The sequence below is a fragment of the Phallusia mammillata genome, chromosome 6, assembly GCF_965637545.1.
Source record: "Phallusia mammillata chromosome 6, kaPhaMamm4.hap1.1, whole genome shotgun sequence".
Taxonomy (NCBI): Eukaryota; Metazoa; Chordata; class Ascidiacea; order Phlebobranchia; family Ascidiidae; genus Phallusia; species Phallusia mammillata.
Window position 1 is genome coordinate 24,771,956 of NC_137257.1, and position 19,701 is coordinate 24,791,656.

At 36.0% G+C, this 19,701-nt stretch overlaps 2 protein-coding genes across 2 annotated transcripts; both read right to left on the reverse strand.

The window, feature by feature from the left end:
* Positions 1–58: 58 nt before the first annotated feature.
* LOC145232188 (trifunctional purine biosynthetic protein adenosine-3-like) lies at positions 59–10,540 on the reverse strand. Its single transcript, XM_080096727.1, has 19 exons — positions 10,475–10,540; positions 9,981–10,121; positions 9,518–9,658; positions 9,259–9,365; positions 8,745–8,897; positions 8,185–8,379; positions 7,689–7,862; positions 7,336–7,504; positions 6,381–6,612; positions 5,847–6,057; positions 5,401–5,599; positions 4,770–5,024; positions 3,871–4,092; positions 3,005–3,207; positions 2,828–2,918; positions 2,602–2,735; positions 2,311–2,428; positions 1,575–1,714; positions 59–634 (listed from the first exon to the last, which is right to left on the reverse strand). Exons 2-19 carry the CDS (start codon positions 10,102–10,104, stop codon positions 425–427), a joined length of 3,078 nt encoding a protein of 1,025 aa, XP_079952853.1. The 5' UTR covers positions 10,105–10,121; positions 10,475–10,540; the 3' UTR covers positions 59–424.
* Positions 10,541–10,999: 459 nt separating this feature from the next.
* Positions 11,000–15,112, reverse strand: LOC145232187 (RRP12-like protein). The gene has a single exon (XM_080096726.1). It carries the CDS (start codon positions 15,051–15,053, stop codon positions 11,100–11,102), a length of 3,954 nt encoding a protein of 1,317 aa, XP_079952852.1. The 5' UTR covers positions 15,054–15,112; the 3' UTR covers positions 11,000–11,099.
* Positions 15,113–19,701: the final 4,589 nt, after the last annotated feature.

Genomic DNA, 19,701 nt, shown 5'->3' on the forward strand with positions numbered 1-19,701 from the left:
TCAATGAACATTTACAGTTCATGCCTTATTCTTTCTTTTTGTTGAATAAATACATTCATTTGCAACAACAAAAAGTTTTATTTAAGAAACACAATTGCAAGACAAAAAAAACGCTGGTGGTGTTTCTGATGTTTCAGAGTTACAGTGAAACTAAAAGGCAGTGATGTCATCATTTATGGCTAACAGGCAAGAGGTAACAGCTTTAACACAAAATTTGGCATTCACAGTATTAACATATGTGCAATAGTTCAAAAGAAACAACACTTTTTAAGGTAAAGCCAGCTACAGTCATAAAGGCACCCACAGTTTTCTGAGTTAAATTTGGCATAAATTGCAACACAGCAACAGAAAATGTACAAGCAAGTTTTGTAATTCAAACATCTTTATATGGATGTAACTTTGACTCCTAATTTTTCCATATTGTCTAAAGTCCATTAACAGGCTTGTGCTTTCTCCACAAAACTTTGTTCTTTGTTTTATCCAATTGAGCTTGACCACTTGTAAGCACCTCTACCGCTCTGGGAAAGATTTTGTGCTCTGCAATCTTAACCCTTTCCTGAAGTTTTTCAACTGTGTCCTCCGGATAAACTGGAACGGTCTCTTGTGCCAAAATAGCCCCTTCATCCATTTTTTCCTGATAATAGAATAATGTAGTAAACGTACAACATATTATCATCTCTACAACACCAAGATATATGCAACTTTTGCAAAAGTTAAAATATTATTACTTTATATATTCATCTGTATCTTAGCTGACGATTTTTCAGCACACTCAAAATTCATTTGTGTATTTTTGTTCAGTCTATTTTGAATGAGGACCAATGATGCCAATTTTTTCGGACGGAATCCATATCCTCAGTGGTTTGCATTAAAAAAAAATGATTTAAGTGTACCAAAATTGTCAGCTAAGAAATGTCAATAAAGTAACTGGAATCTTCTGTTAACCATCCATTGATCACAATATCTATATTAGTACATCTTTAATATAATATAATCTGGACCGGTTTAGACCAAAAAAATTATCCGGATTAGGCAAAGATCTGGATTAACCGGTGTCGAGTAGTCCAAGCCTTAGCACATTACAAATTATTTGTACCACAGATTTGTCTGAATTAGGTAAATATCTGATTTAACAAAGCTTTACTGTATAATCATCCACTTTCACTTATCCCCATTGCTTTGCCATTACAAGTAACTAAAAACTCTTTGGGTTGGACAATCATTTACACAAGGGGGTTAATACTGGCCCAAAAACTTTAAATCCCAAAATAGATGCCAAAAAGAAAATTTAATCTACATTTTTGAAACAAACGCCTGTTTAGAATGATAGAATGATTGATAACAGCAGTGCATGTATTAAAGCATTACTTAGCAATTAATGTGTTGCTTAATTAAAAAAATATGTAAGTGTGACATAAGTGAGGAAAAGTTGATTAAAGTGACTGTTGGTGAACAGATTTGGTTTCATTTTTCTTAACTGTGTTGCAGTCAGTTGCAGATCAGGCAAAACAGAACCTATAGTGGTAATGGCAAACACCCGGATACAATTTCACAATTTTAGAGCACAAACTTACGGAAACAAAGTGAACAGTACATCCGCTGACACAAACTCCAGCATCTAACACTTGTTGATGGGCATTTATCCCTTTGAATGCAGGCAAAATACTGGGATGAACGTTGATTATTTGACCTCTCCACTTTTGCACAAACCAACCTGTGAAAAGGTGTCTAAGTAAATGCATGTGTAACGATGACAAGTTGTGGGAAAAATGTTAAAAAAATGGTTTGTCTTATGCGATTCCAAGACTTTCACAATCACATGGCTCTGACTAGTAATCCGAACCTGAACCTGAGTACTCAGTGCCGAGCATCGCTGTTTTTAATGCAAGGTACTCAGCCAAGCAGTTGTACAAACTGACCTGAGCATTAAATTCGCATCTTCATGCCGTTCTAACATTCTAACATACTAGTGTCCGAAATTGTATACAAGAACAAAAATGACTTTTTTTGCATAATATAGTAAAAAACACATACTTCTGGGGCCTATACAGATTAATACGCTGCTGGTGACGTAAGGGACCTTCGAAAGCTACAAAACTAGTGGAGGATCGGGAATGTTCGTGATGCCACAATGCTCGGTGGTCTACCAACCAGAACATTTGCAGTTTCCCCCAGCCCATCCCTATTGACCAGAACTTTTTTTGCCAACTCAAATTTTTGGTGAGCGGGATTCGTTGCTAGAACAAGCTGGGTAGCCCTGATATAAATATTTCCTAAACTACTTTAAACCTGTAAGACACAAAATTTTACCTGACAAAAGTCGCATAAAACCAGCCAGACAAATAAACTCAATATCAGCTGCAGTCAGAAGGTTATCCATTGCCTCATCAAATTTTTCCCGGGAACTGAATTCTTTATGGTTTATAATCTGAAATCAAGGCAAAAAGGTTTTAGATCATGAAAACTGATATATGAAGCAAGTTAGAAGGCCTTTACAACTATAGTGAAATAGAAACACGGTTTCAACAGACAGAATTGGTCATGTAACACATAAATATGAGATATTTAGCAAGGTTTTAACAAACAAATTTGTTTTTTTACTTGAGTTGGAATTCCAGCCAACTTGGCTCGCTGAACACCCAAAACTCCCTTCTTATTGGATAAAACCAGGCTGATTTTGTAAGTACAATTTGGCACTGATGATGCATAGTCCATTAAAGCTTGTAGATTTGTACCTGTTGACACAAATATGATTAATCATTTATTGACAGCTAAGATGAACATTTATTACTGGAGTTAGTACTGAAGTAACTTTAAATATGTTTACCGGTTCCTGAAACCAAAACTGCAACTTTTCGTTGTTGTAAGCCAAAACCATTTTGAAGTTGTTCTTCTTTGCAACCATTTCTTAAACATTCCTAATCAACAACAAAATAGCACTTCAATGACAATATCTCATAACACCAACTTCATAAACAAACAAACCAAAAACACAAAAATGTACCTGTGGTCTTAAAGCATTCTCTATATTTCTAACATGGACTCGGCAACTTTCTGTGTCACGCTGGGCAATTTCTCCAATTTTCATTGCACTTAATCCAAGATGAACTAGGTTTTTTTGACACTTTGACAGTACAGTTTCAGCACAGTTGTGTGACACCACAATACAAAATCCAATACCACAGTTGAATGTAGCCAACATTTCATCTGCAAACAAATGATATCAAGTTCTGAAGTGGGTAATTTAAAAGCTTTTTGAAGTCCGAAACATGCAGATCAGTTTAATTTTTAATCATTAACTAAATCTGGTTAAATGCATAATCTATTTGACAAGCTTTTTTGTGCAAAACTAAAATGTGTGCTTAACCAAAGTGTTTCCTAAAAAATATTTATAAACCATTTATAATCCATATGCAAATAAAGAAAATGCCTATGTAACCAGCATGCAACTACCTCAATTCATTTGTAATTCCCTTGTGTCGTTTTGCCCTCAGTATATGTTACACTGCCCAAACATATGAAAACATATCCTAAATACTATAAAGCTGCTATATATTTGTTGTTTGTGAAATTTTTTACCATTTTAGTGTGTTATGCTCACAATCAGTCCTCTGCCAAGCTGTCTATATTTTAAGTCAATTATATCTTTTTTTAATTTGGGCAGTTCCTTGTCCTTGTAAACACAAGGCGGTTTGCGCTAACCACTTGCCATCATGACCACATAGAAATATTTCACACAACAAAGTTAAAACAAATCTAACTTTCTAGATTTTTTATGGTGAAAATGTTGTTTGAATTTTTACTGCACGAGCTTTAACAACTGGGTTTATAAACCAAATAGCAAACCAAGTATCAAAAACTTGCAAATACCTGTGGTAATATTTCCTGCACTACAAATCCATTTGAACACCTTGGGTATATTCCATGATTCAGCATTCAATTGAGCAGTAACATGACATGGCAAAACCCTTGGTAGATTTCCAATGATTCCACCACCAGTAATATGAGCCGCACTTTTAATGCCAGGACAATGACGTAAGATAGGTAGCAATGGCTTGCAGTAAATCGCTGTTGGCGTTAAAATGGATTCACCTAAATATGTTTGGTATACTGTAAAGATTTTCAATTGGTAACATGGCCGGCAAAATGGTGTAAAAACTTTTGGTAGTAATAGGGACATCCATGTTATTTAGTTAAGGCAAGTAAAATGCTTGCTTTTAGTAACGGTGTAGCTGCAGCGCGTCTACTATACCAATTGTACCCTCAAGTTTGCTGCGCTTTTTTTTAACGTCTGAACGTTGCACAGCTATTTCTGGCCTGGTGAATATTTTAGCGCAATTGTGCTGCTACGATTTTGCTTGGCGAAAAAAACTTAACTCACAATCTACCTAAAGGTCTTTAAAAAAACAGTTAGACACTTGTTGGATAAAAATAGGTGTTGCAGTACCAATGTAAGCAGTGCTAACAGTGTCTTGGACACCAAGGTAGAACACTAAAATGTGAATTTTTAATGTTCTACCTGTTCTAGATCAAAAGATATTTAATGTTTTGTTTGTGTGCTGGGTGTCCCAGACGCTGCTTGCAGAGGTCGTTGCATCGGGGATAAAAGATAAGAAATCATTTATTGGTTGCTTTTCAAATAAAAAGCCTTTACATGAAGTATAAGTTTTAAACATTGTGTACATATTTTTTAAAACTAACCGCTCATGAAACTGCCCCATTGTCTAGATGGGGATCCTTAAATCCGTGGTTGGATCTATTGTACTCACCTAGAGTCATTGAAGTTTCAAATGGTGCTGGGTCAGTTAGTTTCAAACCACTAATTTCCACAACTTTCCTCACAAGGCTGAACCCGTTACTGTGCAATCCAGTTGATGAAATTCCAATGATACAATCACCCGGCTCAATTTCATCCACACGGGGTAATGCACTGTCCCTTCCCCTTTCATAAGCCCCCACAGCGAACCCGGCAACATCATAATGTTGTGTGTCATACATGCCAGGCATTTCTGCAGTCTCACCACCTGTGATGTAACATAGATGTTAATATGCATTACACCTCATTAACATACACGCATTATTAGCAGAAAAAAATCACCAAAATTTTTAAAAGGGTGTAAATTGATATTTTTCAATACTGTTTTTTTTATTGTGATACATGTAAAATTAATGAAGTATATTTTGAAATTCCAAAAAAATGTGGTGCCCATGTTGTCTCTATGTGGTGTCCCTGGGTATTAAAAAACTCAAAACATTAAGGTTTTCTCATTTTTAGCAATAAACCAATTCCTATTGCAACATTTCCATTTTTTCTTCTACTATTACACCCACACCCTAAATTGAACAAGCTAAGTAGATATTATTCATACAAACACTTATTTAGTAGGTCATATTTTTCACCTATCAAAGCACAGCCCGATTCTCTGCATGCTTTTGTTATTCCTTCAACCACATCTTTTGCCACATGTTGTTGCAACTTTCCACAAGCGAAGTAATCCAAGAAGAACAGAGGCTCTGCGTTGTGGGTTAAAATGTCATTGACACACATTGCTACAAGATCAATTCCAATCGTTTTGTGTGAGCCACAAGCTTGGGCAATCTGAAAAAAGCAACCAAAAATGCCACATTTCATCTTACTTTTGTAATAAGTTTGTAGAGCTCTTCTGGCAAAAAGTATTTTTATTCCAACGTTTCGACGTCCTATACAGGTCGTCTTCATCAGGGTAAATAACACTGAATGCGACTAGTACAGTGCACGATAAACAAAGGAAAAAAGAATGGAACGCAAGCGACTTTTTCCCTTTGTTTATCGTGCACATTTACACTTGTATTTAATGACACATTACCAGTAGTTTGGTTCCAACGCCATCACATCCAGACACCAGTACTGGGTCACGGTAACCAGCTGCTTTAGGATTGAACAATCCTCCAAAACCCCCAAGATCAGCCAAGCAACCAGTTCGAGCTGAATTCTTTACCATGGACTTTATAGAAGACACAAATGCATCACCTTTTCCAATGTCTACTCCACTTAATGCATATGTTAGTGATGGTTTTCTGAGGGGAAAAATGGTTTTATTAGGAAAACACAGCTACCCAGTTATACTAGGACTACTGTGGGAAATTGCTCAAAAATGTTAGAACATGATGAAGTACAAAAAAGTAGAGTTTTTCCGAAATAAACTTTATTATAGTAATATACTAGGTCTTGGATTGTGCAATATCCATTAAAAATCCAAGATATGGTTGTAGGTTTATGTAGATTTGTTTGTTTAAATTCATTTTAGATGACACAAATAACAAAAATGTTAAAATTTAGTTTTGTTTTCAGATTCACTATTATAATTAATTTTTAAAGTTAATTTCCCAATCAAAATCACCTGTTAAAAGAGTCAATGGCATGATAACCGATATCATTTCTGTGGCAAGCACCCTGAAAAGAGATTTGATTGACTCCGGCTAATGCAAGACCAAGGCAAATAGACAGACTGTCAGCAATAGCTGTCACAGCAAGTACACGGCCACCAGAGGTCACTATAACATCAGATTCATCAAACTTTGTGCCAGCTTCGAACACTTGAAGGTTGGCTCTCTCATTTAAAGATCTCATTCCTAAATAAAAAAAGCTAGATAACAAGGTAGCCACAGGCAGTGCACACTGTTTCAAGTCGTAAGGTCTCGCCAGTGCATCTGGTGACAATACATTGGCCACATTGGGCCAGAGTGAAGCTGGTCAACAATCGCTATTGCGCTAAAACTAAAAAAGATACGATACTGAAATTTTGACACAATATTCCACGCTTTTAGAGCGTTTCAGTGCACAAACTTTTGAAAAAAAAATATTCATCGGTATGAACATCATAATGCCTGATCAGCTTTACTCTGGTAGACATTGGCTAGTGTAGTATATATATATATATACGGCACTCCAGTTTGTCAGGAGCAACAGTCTGCAAAACGTTACCTCACCAAATCTGTTTGCTGCCCCAACTGGGCATAAAGGAAATGAATATAGATTAGTGTTCAAACTTGTGTTTTGATTTGTGATAAACATGGCTGATTTGATCAGTGTATTAAACTAAAGTGTCCCTTAAACAAACCCATAAATAGAGTACACTTGTAAATAGAGTACAGAAAGCAAACTACTTCAAAAAACTTGTGCAGCCAATGTCTTGTCACCAGCTAATAAGACATACAGGTTGAAATAGTGAGCAATGTCTGTGTAGACAACTTGTTTTAACAATGAATTAATGATTTCATATTCAACAAACACTGTACAGGCTGTGCAATTGATGCTTTTTGTAATATTAAAATATTTTAGATAATTATTCCCACCTGAAATCGGTTTTCCTGTTTCATAATGGTCAGGGTATCCAGAGCTGGCCATCACAATAGTTAAAGCAGATGTGTTTTGTTTCCACTTTAGGCAGTGTTGATTGAGGCTCCCAGATATACAAGCCATTAGAATAGGAAACAAATCACAGTCAAGCAATGGTAAAATCACCTAAAGAAAAAAATTGAAATTTCATTGCCAACATTTGTGCCATCTTTGCTCAGATTGGGATTTGATTTACTTAGCGGCAAACTTATCAATGTTTATATACATTATGTTAAAAAATACTCAATAATAGATATGGTGTGCATGGGTAGAAAATGTCTAAACAAGGTTTTCTGTGAAAAAAAATTACCTGGCATTCTGGGTCCCCAAATCTACAGTTAAATTCCAGAACTCTTGGCCCATTTTTTGTGATTATTATCCCTGCATACAAAACTCCTACGTATTTTCGACCATCATTTCTCATTCCATCAACTACTGCTTGAAGAATTTTGTGCTTTACAAATTCAACTGTTGACTTTGAAATCTGTAAAGCATAATTGTTGAGTTTTTATGAGTGCAAAGATACAGTATTTAAAAGGTTGCAGAATTAATTTGAAGTTAAGGAAAATGTCAATGTAAGAAAATGTTTTTTAACTGAAATGGTTAATTTATAGCAATATTTTTTTTACAATTAGGAAATTTAAAAATGTGCAATGTTTAATTTACTAAGCGCCATTTTACACCATGCCTTTAAATCTCTTTTGGTTTAGAATGTCACAAAAATAACTACCAATAACTTAACAAACTTCACATGAAAAATACACACATTATTCATAAACTAATGGTCATCTTAACATAGTAAATACCTGCGGACAAGGACAATAAGATCCCATTCCACCCGTATTGGGACCCTGGTCACCGTCCAACAGTCGTTTGTGGTCTTGGGCTGGTGGCATGATCTCTATGTTCGTCCCATCAGTGAAACACAGAAATGAAAATTCTTCACCCCATAGCAACTCCTCAATGATGATCGTTTTCCCTGCTTCCCCAAATTTATTTTCCTGAAATAAAATTAGAACATATTTGAAATAAAATGTCATCAAAAGCAAAAACAAATTCACAAAAATGAGATTATAAAAAATATAATCCATTCATCATATGTAAACTAAAAACAATGCTTTTTGAAACAGCAATAGTACAAAATAATTTTTAAAAATTGCATCGTGCAAAACCCTTGTTTTTTAAATCACAGTACGCCATGCATATGAGTGTGCCCTGATCTCTGGTCTGCATAGACGCTTCAGGGCTGATCCCAGTTATGAATGTATGTTCTTCTTACCTTTTTTTACAGTTTTGTTAACATTTATGAAGTAAGGAAAACACTGAACACAACTGATAATTGATAATTAATTTAGTTTTTACTTACATTTAAAATTGTGTTGACAGCTTTACACGCTTCAGCCTTTGTTCTTGCCACTATTACACCTTTTCCACCAGCCAAACCACTTGCTTTCACAACCAGTGCTGGGTATGGGGCTGAGTTTATATGATCACATGCTGATTTGGAGTCAGTAAACTCCTAAAAATGTTGAACTAGCCTTAAAAATGTAAATCAAAAGCACAAACAACTTTTATATAGTTTTTTTTATGTCTCAATCTTAACAAAAAAATGATTGTTTTTTTTGGTAAAGGAAAACATATTTCAATGATCAGTCATTATCAGAAATAGCTGCACAAAACAAAATATTACATATAGCTTAAAGGGGGGTTGACAGTAGGGGGAAAATGTGCTGCATTGTTAGTTAACATGGAGAATATAAACAACGTTCACCCAAAATGATTCTACCCTTATTTGTCGCATTCATACACACTGTATAGCTTGTAAACTTTGTTCTACTGATAGAATTTATCTTTTTTTCAATGAGCAATTTTTTCTTTACCTTATATTTTGCAGTTGGAATGGAGTACTTTTCCATGAACAATTTGGCAAATGCTTTGCTAGCCTCGATTATAGCAGCTCTAGCAGTTGGGCCAAAACATGCAATACCTTAAACAAAAATAACATTTATTACAGGTCAAAAATCAAAATACGCTAAGTAAATTTTATCAAATTTTAATTACAAAAATTGCCATGTTGGTTTCAACCTGTTTTGAAATATCCATTTTTAATTCTTATGTTAAAAAGTAGTCCTTTTTTACCATTCTCGGAGAGATGGTCTGTGATTCCATTAGCCAGTGGACATTCTGGTCCCACCACAACCAAACTAATGTTTTCTTTGAGACACCATTCTGTTACTTCTGTATGGTTGTGAATGGAAAGCGGCTGATTTTTGCATTTGTCTGCATTACAATTGAAACAGGTCACTTACAATAACCAGTTTTTTTTTAAAAAAGTTAGAATCTTCTAATTAAAGATTGATTAATAATTACTGAACAATGTTTAAACTCCAGTCAAAATACCAATGATAAAACTTCATTTATTTTTAAATAGGATTGTCAAAAAAATATTAACATTAATTCAGTTTTCTGGTCACTCTGATCTATCTACAAATTATACAACAAAACAGTCAGACATGGCTATGTTTGTATTTCTGTAAATTTAAGTCTCATAGAAATCATACAACCAATTTTTAACCAAATTATGTGACCTGGTTTACCCCACCTAATTTTGAAGTTCCTGCATTTCCTGGTGACGCAAACACTTGTGCAACTTTATCTGACTGACTCAGTTTCCAGGCCAGACAATGCTCCCTTCCCCCAGATCCAATCACAAGAACTTTGCTCATTTTATCATTTGCTTGAACTGACAAACATAATTTTAGGTGCGTGTTTTGAATTTTTTTTGTCGAACAAAATGCCACACAGCTTACACAGGCGAAAAATTTGCAATGTAGAAACTACGGGAGCGATATAAAGCATTAAACAAGCCATGCTGCCAGGCATAATATATAACTGAGAATTTCGCATCTAGCAGTTTTAGACATAAAGCATGTTTAACAAATATACACACCAAGTCATTAGGAAATATATTAAACAGCAGAATCGGGAACCATAGAACAGAAAAAAAGTTATTAACTCATTTTTTGTACTCATATTCATTTACACTGCCATACATACTAAATACAAATGCAGTTTACAGCAAGCTTTGACACTTACTAGGTCATATGTAAAGATTAAACCTTGTAACATCCAAAGCAAAAAATAATAAGGCACAAATTTAAACAAAATTATTTAGACATATCGGCAGCTTTAACATAAAAAAACTTATGAAAAAATTTTCACTAATTTTTAGAGTGTGCTTAATTTGGTTGCAAAATCAACTTTAAACCATGTTTTTTAAACAGTAATTTTTTTCACAAAATGCTTTTACAAAAATTTACCACAGTTCATTGCCGCTAGCATTAATATTGTCAAAGCAGTACAACAGTCTTGCTGAAACCAATCGATACAACCAATGAACCAAAAGTCACGAAATGCATTAAACTTCCACAATTTAAACGCATGGCCATGTAAAAGGGATTTTTTCCAATCAACAATTAGTCTGCAGGCACCACCACCAAAATAAACAGATTAAACAGGTCATTATTTGCACAAAGTAAGCATTTGTTGACATGGCTACAGACCAATTTACAAATATAAGCAATTTACTGAACAACCTTTAAACACAAACTAGCAACATGCAATTGCCAATTTTATGGGCAACAATATCATTTTTGATGTCAATCAAATATACTAAAAATGACAGAGCTCACATTTAGTACAATTGTTTATTTTGAGAGTATTACTTTCTTTTTCGTTTTGCTTTAAGCTTAGCGCCATCGGCTGCACCCTTTTTGGCAGCTTTGATAAAACCATCATACTGCCCTGATAGCTTTTTTCTCTTGCGCTTATTCAAAACTTTCGAATCAAGCGGGATATAGGCATACGGATCATGTTGATTTTTGCGCTTCACATCTCCGTGACTTTTCTTCGACTTAAACATCGAGCCGGGAGCTTCAGCGCCCATCTGTCTGTGAATTCCTTTACCCCCCGGTCTGTAACCTTTTTCTGAATCGTCAGAATCATCATCAGCATCCAGTTTATTCTTGGAGTTAGATTTCACAGTCACCTTTGATTTAACTCCAATTCCAGCTAAAAGTTTATTTGTTTCCTGATCATCTTCACTTTCATCACCTCCTGTATCAATTATTAACCTTCCATCAGAGGAGAGTTTAAAGTCATCACTTTGTCGTTTTTTGCCTCCTGTTTGAGTTGGATCTGTAGCCAACACTTTTTGAGAGGTTGCAGGATCTAGCAAGTCCATGGGTTCTGTCTGTGCATCCTGAAGCCAAGCCTTTCTTTGAGTAAAATCTTGTTTTTTAGATTTAGGTTTTGGTTCTTCATCCTCAGAGTCCGAGGAATCAGCCAAAAGTTCATCAATTGTTTCTTTTTTCTGTGATTTAATGACTGTCTGTTGCAAGCTGCTGGTTTCATTTTTGGTTGCAAGCTTTCGCTCCGCTTGAAGTCGTTTTGTCCGTTCTGTCACCTTTCGAATGTTTTGCAGTTGCTTTTTATGTTCTGCAGGAGTCATCGAATTAATGGTATCAAACCCAAACTTCTGCACAAGTCGCTGTAGAATAGTTTTTACACGGAAGCGAAAATGGCGTCTTGTTTCCGGTTTCCAGTTAAGCAGGGAATCGAGAATCCCTTTTGTGTATTGTGCTAAGGTTGCTCGCTCCAAAACGCTAAACAGGACCATGATGAAACTCAATGCTGCCTTGCAGACTTCCCTTGTATTACAACCAAGCAACAAGCATATATTGCTAATGGTTTGGTCAAGCAACGCCGGCGGCATTTCATTTTTAAACTCATAAACTAAACGACAAAGGGCTAGAATTGAGGATTTTATCATCAACGGAGAGCCAGCTAAACCATTGAAGACAATATCGAAATAGGCTACCAAGCCATTGCCTGCTTCTTCCTGATTTTTGGTTTCGTAAATTGAAACAAATACTTTTGCAGCAGATGCTAGGAGGTTAAATGCAGCCAAACGACTCCGTTTTGCCTCTTTTGTGCAGAGAATAACTTCAGGTAAAATCGCTTGCACAAATTCAATACAATCTTCATGAGTTTCTGCATTTGTTGCCAACTGCTGTACTATCTGCTCCATACAGTTAATACGAGGGCCTTTAGATGCTGGAGCAGAAGCAGAAAGGCCGTCTAACAGTCTTGACTTTAACTCCTGCAAGTGACAACTCACGAACTGGTGACAAGTTTCATTACTCGAGCCACAAATCTCTTCGAGCAACCTGTAAGCTTTTTTCTGCATACTGTGGTTTGGACTATTTAGCATTGGTATCATTGCTTGGTAGATGTTGTTCATGTCTTCAATGCTAACATACACAACCATGTTTATCAAAAGATCCAGCAAGGCAAGTCTGGTTGCATCATTTTCACTTTCACCATCAAACACTCTGCCTTGTGCTTTTACAAAGTACGATTGTATTAGACCTTGGTCACAAATTTCGAGATAAAGTTTAATGGTTTCCAAAGCTGAAAGTCGCTCTGGACTCTTACGTTTGTTGGCGTCAATTATACTTTGCTTTTCATCATCATTTTCAATACCAGGCATAGCATTAGGTGATGTATATATGTTAAACAGGATAGGGATGTAGTTTTTGGCAAACCTAGCAACTACAGCTTGGTCTTCTGGTAATGATTTGCATGATATTAGAAGGTTCCGTAATGCTTGCATGACTAATAACTTCAAATCATCCCGTTCGGTCAGAGCTTTACCAAGAATACGTGCCAAATTTGGAAAAGCTTTCTTTATATCAGTCGCCCCTTTACAAAACACTGGAAGCAATGTCCAACACTGTTGTTGTATTGTTTCATAGGTTGATGCCTGGATAGCAAGTTCATGACTTTTTAACTCCGCAGCCCTCGCACGAACTTTAGCAGCTAGTGGCAGGAAGTATTCTGTGAAAAAAGCCAACTCTGTGATTTTAATGTGCTTCGTAAGAAGCGGTAAAATCCAACTTCTGGGAAAGTCATAATCCTTTTCTGTACCACTGATGTTTAATGGCACGGCCTGAAGAAATAGTTTAGGTCCCAAAGTTTCGATCGCAGACCCTGTAGCATTGTCAACTTCAGATCTGTACAAAAACTGTGGTGTACTACGCAAATCAGCAATATTAGTGAGTAAAGTCTTTACAATCGAAAAATGTTTTGCTTTGACAATCGTCTTGAAAGCAATCTGGCAAATCCCAAATACCATGTCCCACAATGCATGATATTTGTACTTCAAGCCATCCTCTAGTAAATTTACAATTGCTTTCATAAGTTTCATATCATCTGCTGCATCAGCATTTGTAAGCACAGGTGGAGTACATTCTGAAATAATAACTTTAACAGTAGAACCAGCAGCTTCACACACAGTTCTGTTGGTGGACAGCATCATTTTAAAGCAAGTGAGCAACAATTTGGGAATATGCACAATAGACAATTTATTGGCATTGCTTACATTGTCAGAATCCGAGAATTGTGTGGTCAAATGCAGAAGCGATTTTTCCATTACCGTCAACCATGCGGGGCACATTTGTGCATCTGAAGAATTTGGATAGTATTCGTAAAGAGCGGACATTATTTGTGCAGTTAACGCTGCTGATAAGTTTGATGAAGAGGGTTGATTAAGAAACATTTTATAGAGGGCTTGCAAGCATACTGATTTTACAATTGGTTCACTTAGTGTCATAAGACGTAGAATAGTTTCACATGATTGTTTCAGCAATTGTGGAGGGAAACTGTGCAGAATACGACCAAGTAAAGTCATCACATGGCAGACAGATGGAGAAGACGACATACCACCAAACTTCTCCAAGTGATCAACACAAAATTTTGCAGTTGTTGATGCAGCTGGATGATTTTTAACCTTAGACTCTTCTTCAATAATAAAAGAGCTTGCAAATAGAATACTACACACGGCATTTTGTGCTGCTTTGCGAATTTTTGGTTTGTTATGGACTGTGAAGTTTAAAATTGTGTGGTAAATGTTAAAGGTAGAGCGGTCATCCCAAACATGCAGACCTTGCTGCCGCAAAAGTGTTCCTAAGCACGACAAAACAGATCGAATCAAAGCAGTTGGTGGTGAACTTTCTATTGATCCCATATTTTGGTTCAAAATATCACATAGAAGCTTGGATACCTCCCCAAATTTTGCCCTTAGTACTGGCACTGGGACTTGTTTACATGTCATAGCAAGTAAGTAAGCCACTGCTGTAGCAGATTCCACTTGTTCTACAGACTGCAAAGCAGTGACAAGTGCGGCAAAATAGGCTGTATTTGACTCTGCAGCCCCTTGGCCACGAATCACTTCAGTAATAGCCGCAAGCACAGCACATACTTCTTTATGCTTTGCGGAGTTGTTCAGCCAAAACCTTTGGATCTTTCCAAATGTGACGTTAGTACAGTCTGATAAACCACTGAGAAACGAACCAAATGTTGGAGCCCCATCACTAGATGCTGCATCCATAGGTATTTGTTTACTTGATGAAAAACCTTGCAATTCATCATGAATCTGCAATTTTTCTAAAGTAAGGCCTTTTGTTGATTTGGTAGCAGGCTGCATATGAAGAAATTTGCTTTTTGCCTTCGCCCTGTGTTTTTGTGTGTCAGGATTTGAGGCACAGGAACTTCCTTTTTGCCATTTCTTGATTTTGGTTTTTGACCCACTTTTCAGTTTTCCTGGTCTACCCATTTTTTTTAATGGTATTCAAGTGTAAAAGTTGATGTTAACCTAAAAGTAAAATGCATTTTAAACACTATAAGAATTAACATTTCTAAGTAAATAAATTTCCAAGCATTTGATATCCAAGCTCAACAAAATATATATTTTTTGACTCAAATTAAATATTTGTACGATACTAATGTTTTACCATACTTCTTTCCAAAACTATTTGGAGACAATTTTCAGGCAGGCGATTAATGAAACTACTCGCATTGTATACCTGCAGAATATATTGAAAGCGAATTAAATTCACCCTAGGCGACACAAACACTATGCCATAATTACCACATACGTACACCTTAATTATAACTTATTTACCCCACAAACTAAAGAGTAAAAAAATCCATTACCATTTGCTAATAAGCTGTAACCCACACTTTTTACAGATTTTGCAACAAATAAACATTCCCAGGCAAAACACGTGCGCAGTATTTGTCCGTAGCGGCACAGTTCAAAATATCCTAGACTGTGCAATAGACGGAACAAAACGTTTTTAATTTTCATGCAGAAAATTAATTTATGCGCCTTTTATTGCGAACAAAAAAGATAATAACGTGTTTAGTTATGCTCATGGTTTGTTTGAAAACTAAAAAAATATTGTTTTTTACAGTTTATTCAGAACTTTAGAAGTTTAAAGTTTATGCTAATGAACGAATGACCAATGCATAAAAGACATTTTTTTCTTGTTGTGGTAGAGCCACTAACACAAGAAATCACAGGTCTGACCTGGCCCCAGCAATCGCTAACTTACGTAGCTATTATTGCAATAGCAAAGGCATAAGCTCCGCTGCGCTACTTTTTGGAAATTAGCAGGTCAGACCTGTGAGTTCTTGTGTTAGTTATGTAGCTCTACCTGATGTTGTGAATTGTGGTAAAATATCGCTAGATGTCACTGCTGATCAATGAGTAACTTAAGTAATCTATGCTAACATACAGTATTTTGCTCAGCGTTTGTTGTCAACATCCAGCAAACCATACACTTCCACACAAGTTCAAATTTGTTTTCTTGCACTTCTTTTGCTGAAGCCATGCAAAAATGTCAGACGAATTTTATCTACAAAAATCCATCTCTCTCATTTTTGCCTACCAATATCACTGACAGCTTCATTTCGTATTTCAAAAACAAATGACACTTGGTAATATAGGTTTCTATTGCGATACATCAACATTTAGCAAACAAAATAATGACTAGAGTTTGAAATTTTTGAGTGTATGGTAACGTTTAAAACAATCTCCAGGGTGAAGACCCGGTCTTTTTTTACAAGTTTTGCAGTAGTAGATTGTAGTTTTTCTCTCACGCTTTGTGCTACACACCATGCATTTCTTGTTGTGCCCTCTGTCTGCTTTTGCAATAAAGTGAATTATATTTTGCAATCTTTCCTCTTGCTCACTTCCAGTAACTCCTTGCTTTTTAGTGTTGCGTACATCTCCAACCAACTGTACTATCAGCTGTGTTCTATACTGCAGATATTGAGCTGCAGGTACATTGTTTAGTTTTTTGTATAGCAAGAAAGAATTGACAATTGACATTTCAATCAACCAGATAAAAAGTTTTCTCTGCCAACCAAGGGTCTTTCTTGTAAACGAGTAAGAAGAGCAATAATGGTCAGCGCGATCAACAGCACCCATTTGAGCATTGTAATCGCAGACCGCAACTGGCTTTAGAATTTGCTCTTTTCTGCCTTCCACAGTGCGTGAACATACCTTAGTTTCAGCATTGTAAAAAGTACTGATTATAAGTACCTGCCTCTTATCTTGCCACCTAATTGCTGTCATGTTATGACAAGTATGGTAGTATGCCTTCATGGGACCTGCAAACTTTTTCTCAGTCAGCTCTAATGGTAGCCCTTTTGTATTGGGTTTCACAGTGCCAGTTAGATGAACACTTCGTCTTTGCAGTTCCGCAGCTAATTTCATGCTTGTATAAGCTCTGTTTGTGTATAAATGGTAACCACTTCCTTGTGCCTTCTCTAAGGCTTGGTCCACCAGATGAACTACCATTCTGGTTTTGAATGGCAAGCCTGGATGAGGCAAACTTTCTGCTGTCTCCTCTCCCAAGTATGGCTCAAATGCACAAATGTAACCAGTTTCACAGTCTAAAAGCACATAGACACGTAAACCACATTCCATAGACTCTTGAGGATTAAAGGCAATTTGTCCATTAGATCCAATTGAACTTTCATTTACGACTATGTTTTGTCCAGGAACAAAATTCTCCAAACATTTCTTCTGAATATCAGTTAGAATATTGAAGACTTTATTCCTACGAGTTAATGGAGCTACTTCTTGTTGAGGTGAGTCAACATGCAGCATCAAATGAATTTGTAAAAAACGTCGCCTGGAAAACACATCTGTATAAAATGGAATGTGTTCGGACCATTTCTGACTAAAAAAGTATTTTATTGATCTTTCCCTACTAAGTCCCATCTTCAGCATAACCCCAAGGTAAGCTTTTAATTCCTCCAGTGTAAGGTCCTTCCATTTGTACCAAATTGAACTGTCTGTAATGGTCTTTGTTGCGAGTTGAATTTTAGCATGAGCGTTTGTAGTGTTCACTATTTTATTCAACAGGTCATCACTTAGAAAATTTTGCAAACATTCCAGTTCAGATTGTGGAACCCATTGTATCTTGCAGCCATTGTTTGCAGTAAAAGAATACTTATCAGGCAATTTAGGGTCATTAGTTTCCCACATTTTCCATCCTTTATCTGTAGTTTTATTACATGGAGATTCCCAATCACCACTGTCATCACTATCATCAAATTCAGTTTCGCTTAAATCATCATCACTGTCAAAAAAGTAACTTTCTACATCTTCATAGCTGCTGTCTGAATCCATGTCAAACCCATAAACAGCATCAAATGTTCGCTTAGTCATTTTGCTATTTCAAATACCAGGAAAATAATGCTGAAAGTACAGTAGTAAGTCATAATTGTATGATAAATGTCATGAATTAGAGATGTAAAACTTCACATATAAATCAAACAAACTAAATGTGGTAACTATTTGTTTTGCTTGGTTTTTCAGTAGTGTTATAAAACTATTTGACAATCCAAATTCCTCAACTTAAAGTCCCACTCCCAACTCCCAATACCTGCTTTACTAAAGTAGTGTTTCAAATTTAAAACAGTTTTACAACAGTCTAACATAAGCCCAAAACGTGTTGTGCAAAACTTAAGTAAAACTAGAAAACTAAGACACAATTAAACACAGACTAGCACTAGAACAACCACCATCAAGACTTGCACACGAAGTAAAATTGCCTAACTTTGTTATTATTTTTAACGCGTGCCTCTTGTTTTCGCGGGAAAATGGGCCAATCATAACTCGAGAATGGACAGATGCACAAAGAAAAAGCAAAACTAATGATGCGAAAAGCGGGGCAAATTTAATGATGCGTGACCCACAAACAAACAAGGGCCATGCACGAGCTGTAGCAAGACACTGGTAAAAAATCAGAATTTTAATAATAAACGAACATTTCTAAACTGTTAAGCGCTGGTAGTTTTTGCATATGACGGCAATCTGTTCCGATTCTCGTTACGCTTGAAAACGGAAACGCAAATGCTTTTGGGTCATAAAGAGAACCAATAAAGGTACATAAGCTGCCCCGGGTCAACCAAAAACGCAATAAATGTATGCGATAATTTTAATAGTGATTATAAATGATGGTTTCAATAGTGATTACAGGTATTACCATCGCCTACATTACTAACGTGTCTGCAGATAGATAATGAGTTTTGAAGCAGCCCAGAAAAAAATGTTTTTGCAGAGTCCAACAGCATTTTTACATGCGTAAAGTGACATAATGTTTAATTGGGCATTGTAAGGTCCTTACCTTTATAGGCAACTGATGAAAAAACACTAGTTAACACTTTATCTTTTAAACCGTTTGCATAAAACATCAAATACCTGTAAATTTAATAGTAAACCAACCAACAAATGTAGCCTAGCGTTGATATACGGAAGAATAATAGAAATAAAGTCTTTAACTTTTTTGTACAGTACTGATTAATTACCTATTGACACGAGTTAGTGTCACAATAGAAATCATAATTCGTCTTTATTTACTTTGCAAACAAAACTAGACTATTATTTGCCGTTTTATTGTCGTGTTGACATGGCAACGAAGTTCTAGACAACAGCAATACGCAGCGTACCGTATCATAAACAGGATTTAGATGGGCAACACCGGCGCTCTAATAAAGAAGAGTTGGAAATGGTTCGATGCCAATGGTTGCGCTTGATGCAGAATTAACTACATTGACTGTCATCTGTCAAAGACTCCGCCCAAATCAATAGATCACGTTATTTTATCTCAATAAACTTGGCCCAGTTGAGAACACGTCTTTGTGTTTTTGAACTAAACAATTCTCTTTTGGCAAATGTGTATATATTTGTGTTAGTTTTTGGGTGGTGATTGGCAAAGTTGCTCCTGTTTTTTTATTACCGACCATCAAAAGAGATTTGTATCTTTTTGTACGTGAACGTCTGCAAATGAACTTTAAAACAAAAACAAATAAGACCTTACAACTCAATTTCTTGGAAATCATTAAAATTGTCATTAACATTTTTAGCATTCGCTATTTTGGCCGCTTTTCATAAGCAGATATCTATA

Excerpts from the sequence above, each read along its gene's own strand:
- LOC145232187 (XM_080096726.1), bottom strand. The coding sequence starts at position 15,053 with ATGGGTAGACCAGGAAAACTGAAAAGTGGGTCAAAAACCAAAATCAAG.
- LOC145232188 (XM_080096727.1), bottom strand. The coding sequence starts at position 10,104 with ATGAGCAAAGTTCTTGTGATTGGATCTGGGGGAAGGGAGCATTGTCTG. Across the intron at positions 6,613-7,335 it reads AACAGGAAAACCGATTTCAG|GAATGAGATCTTTAAATGAG; the intron begins GTGGGAATAATT and ends TTTTTTATTTAG. Across the intron at positions 2,919-3,004 it reads AGAATGCTTTAAGACCACAG|GAATGTTTAAGAAATGGTTG; the intron begins GTACATTTTTGT and ends GTTGTTGATTAG.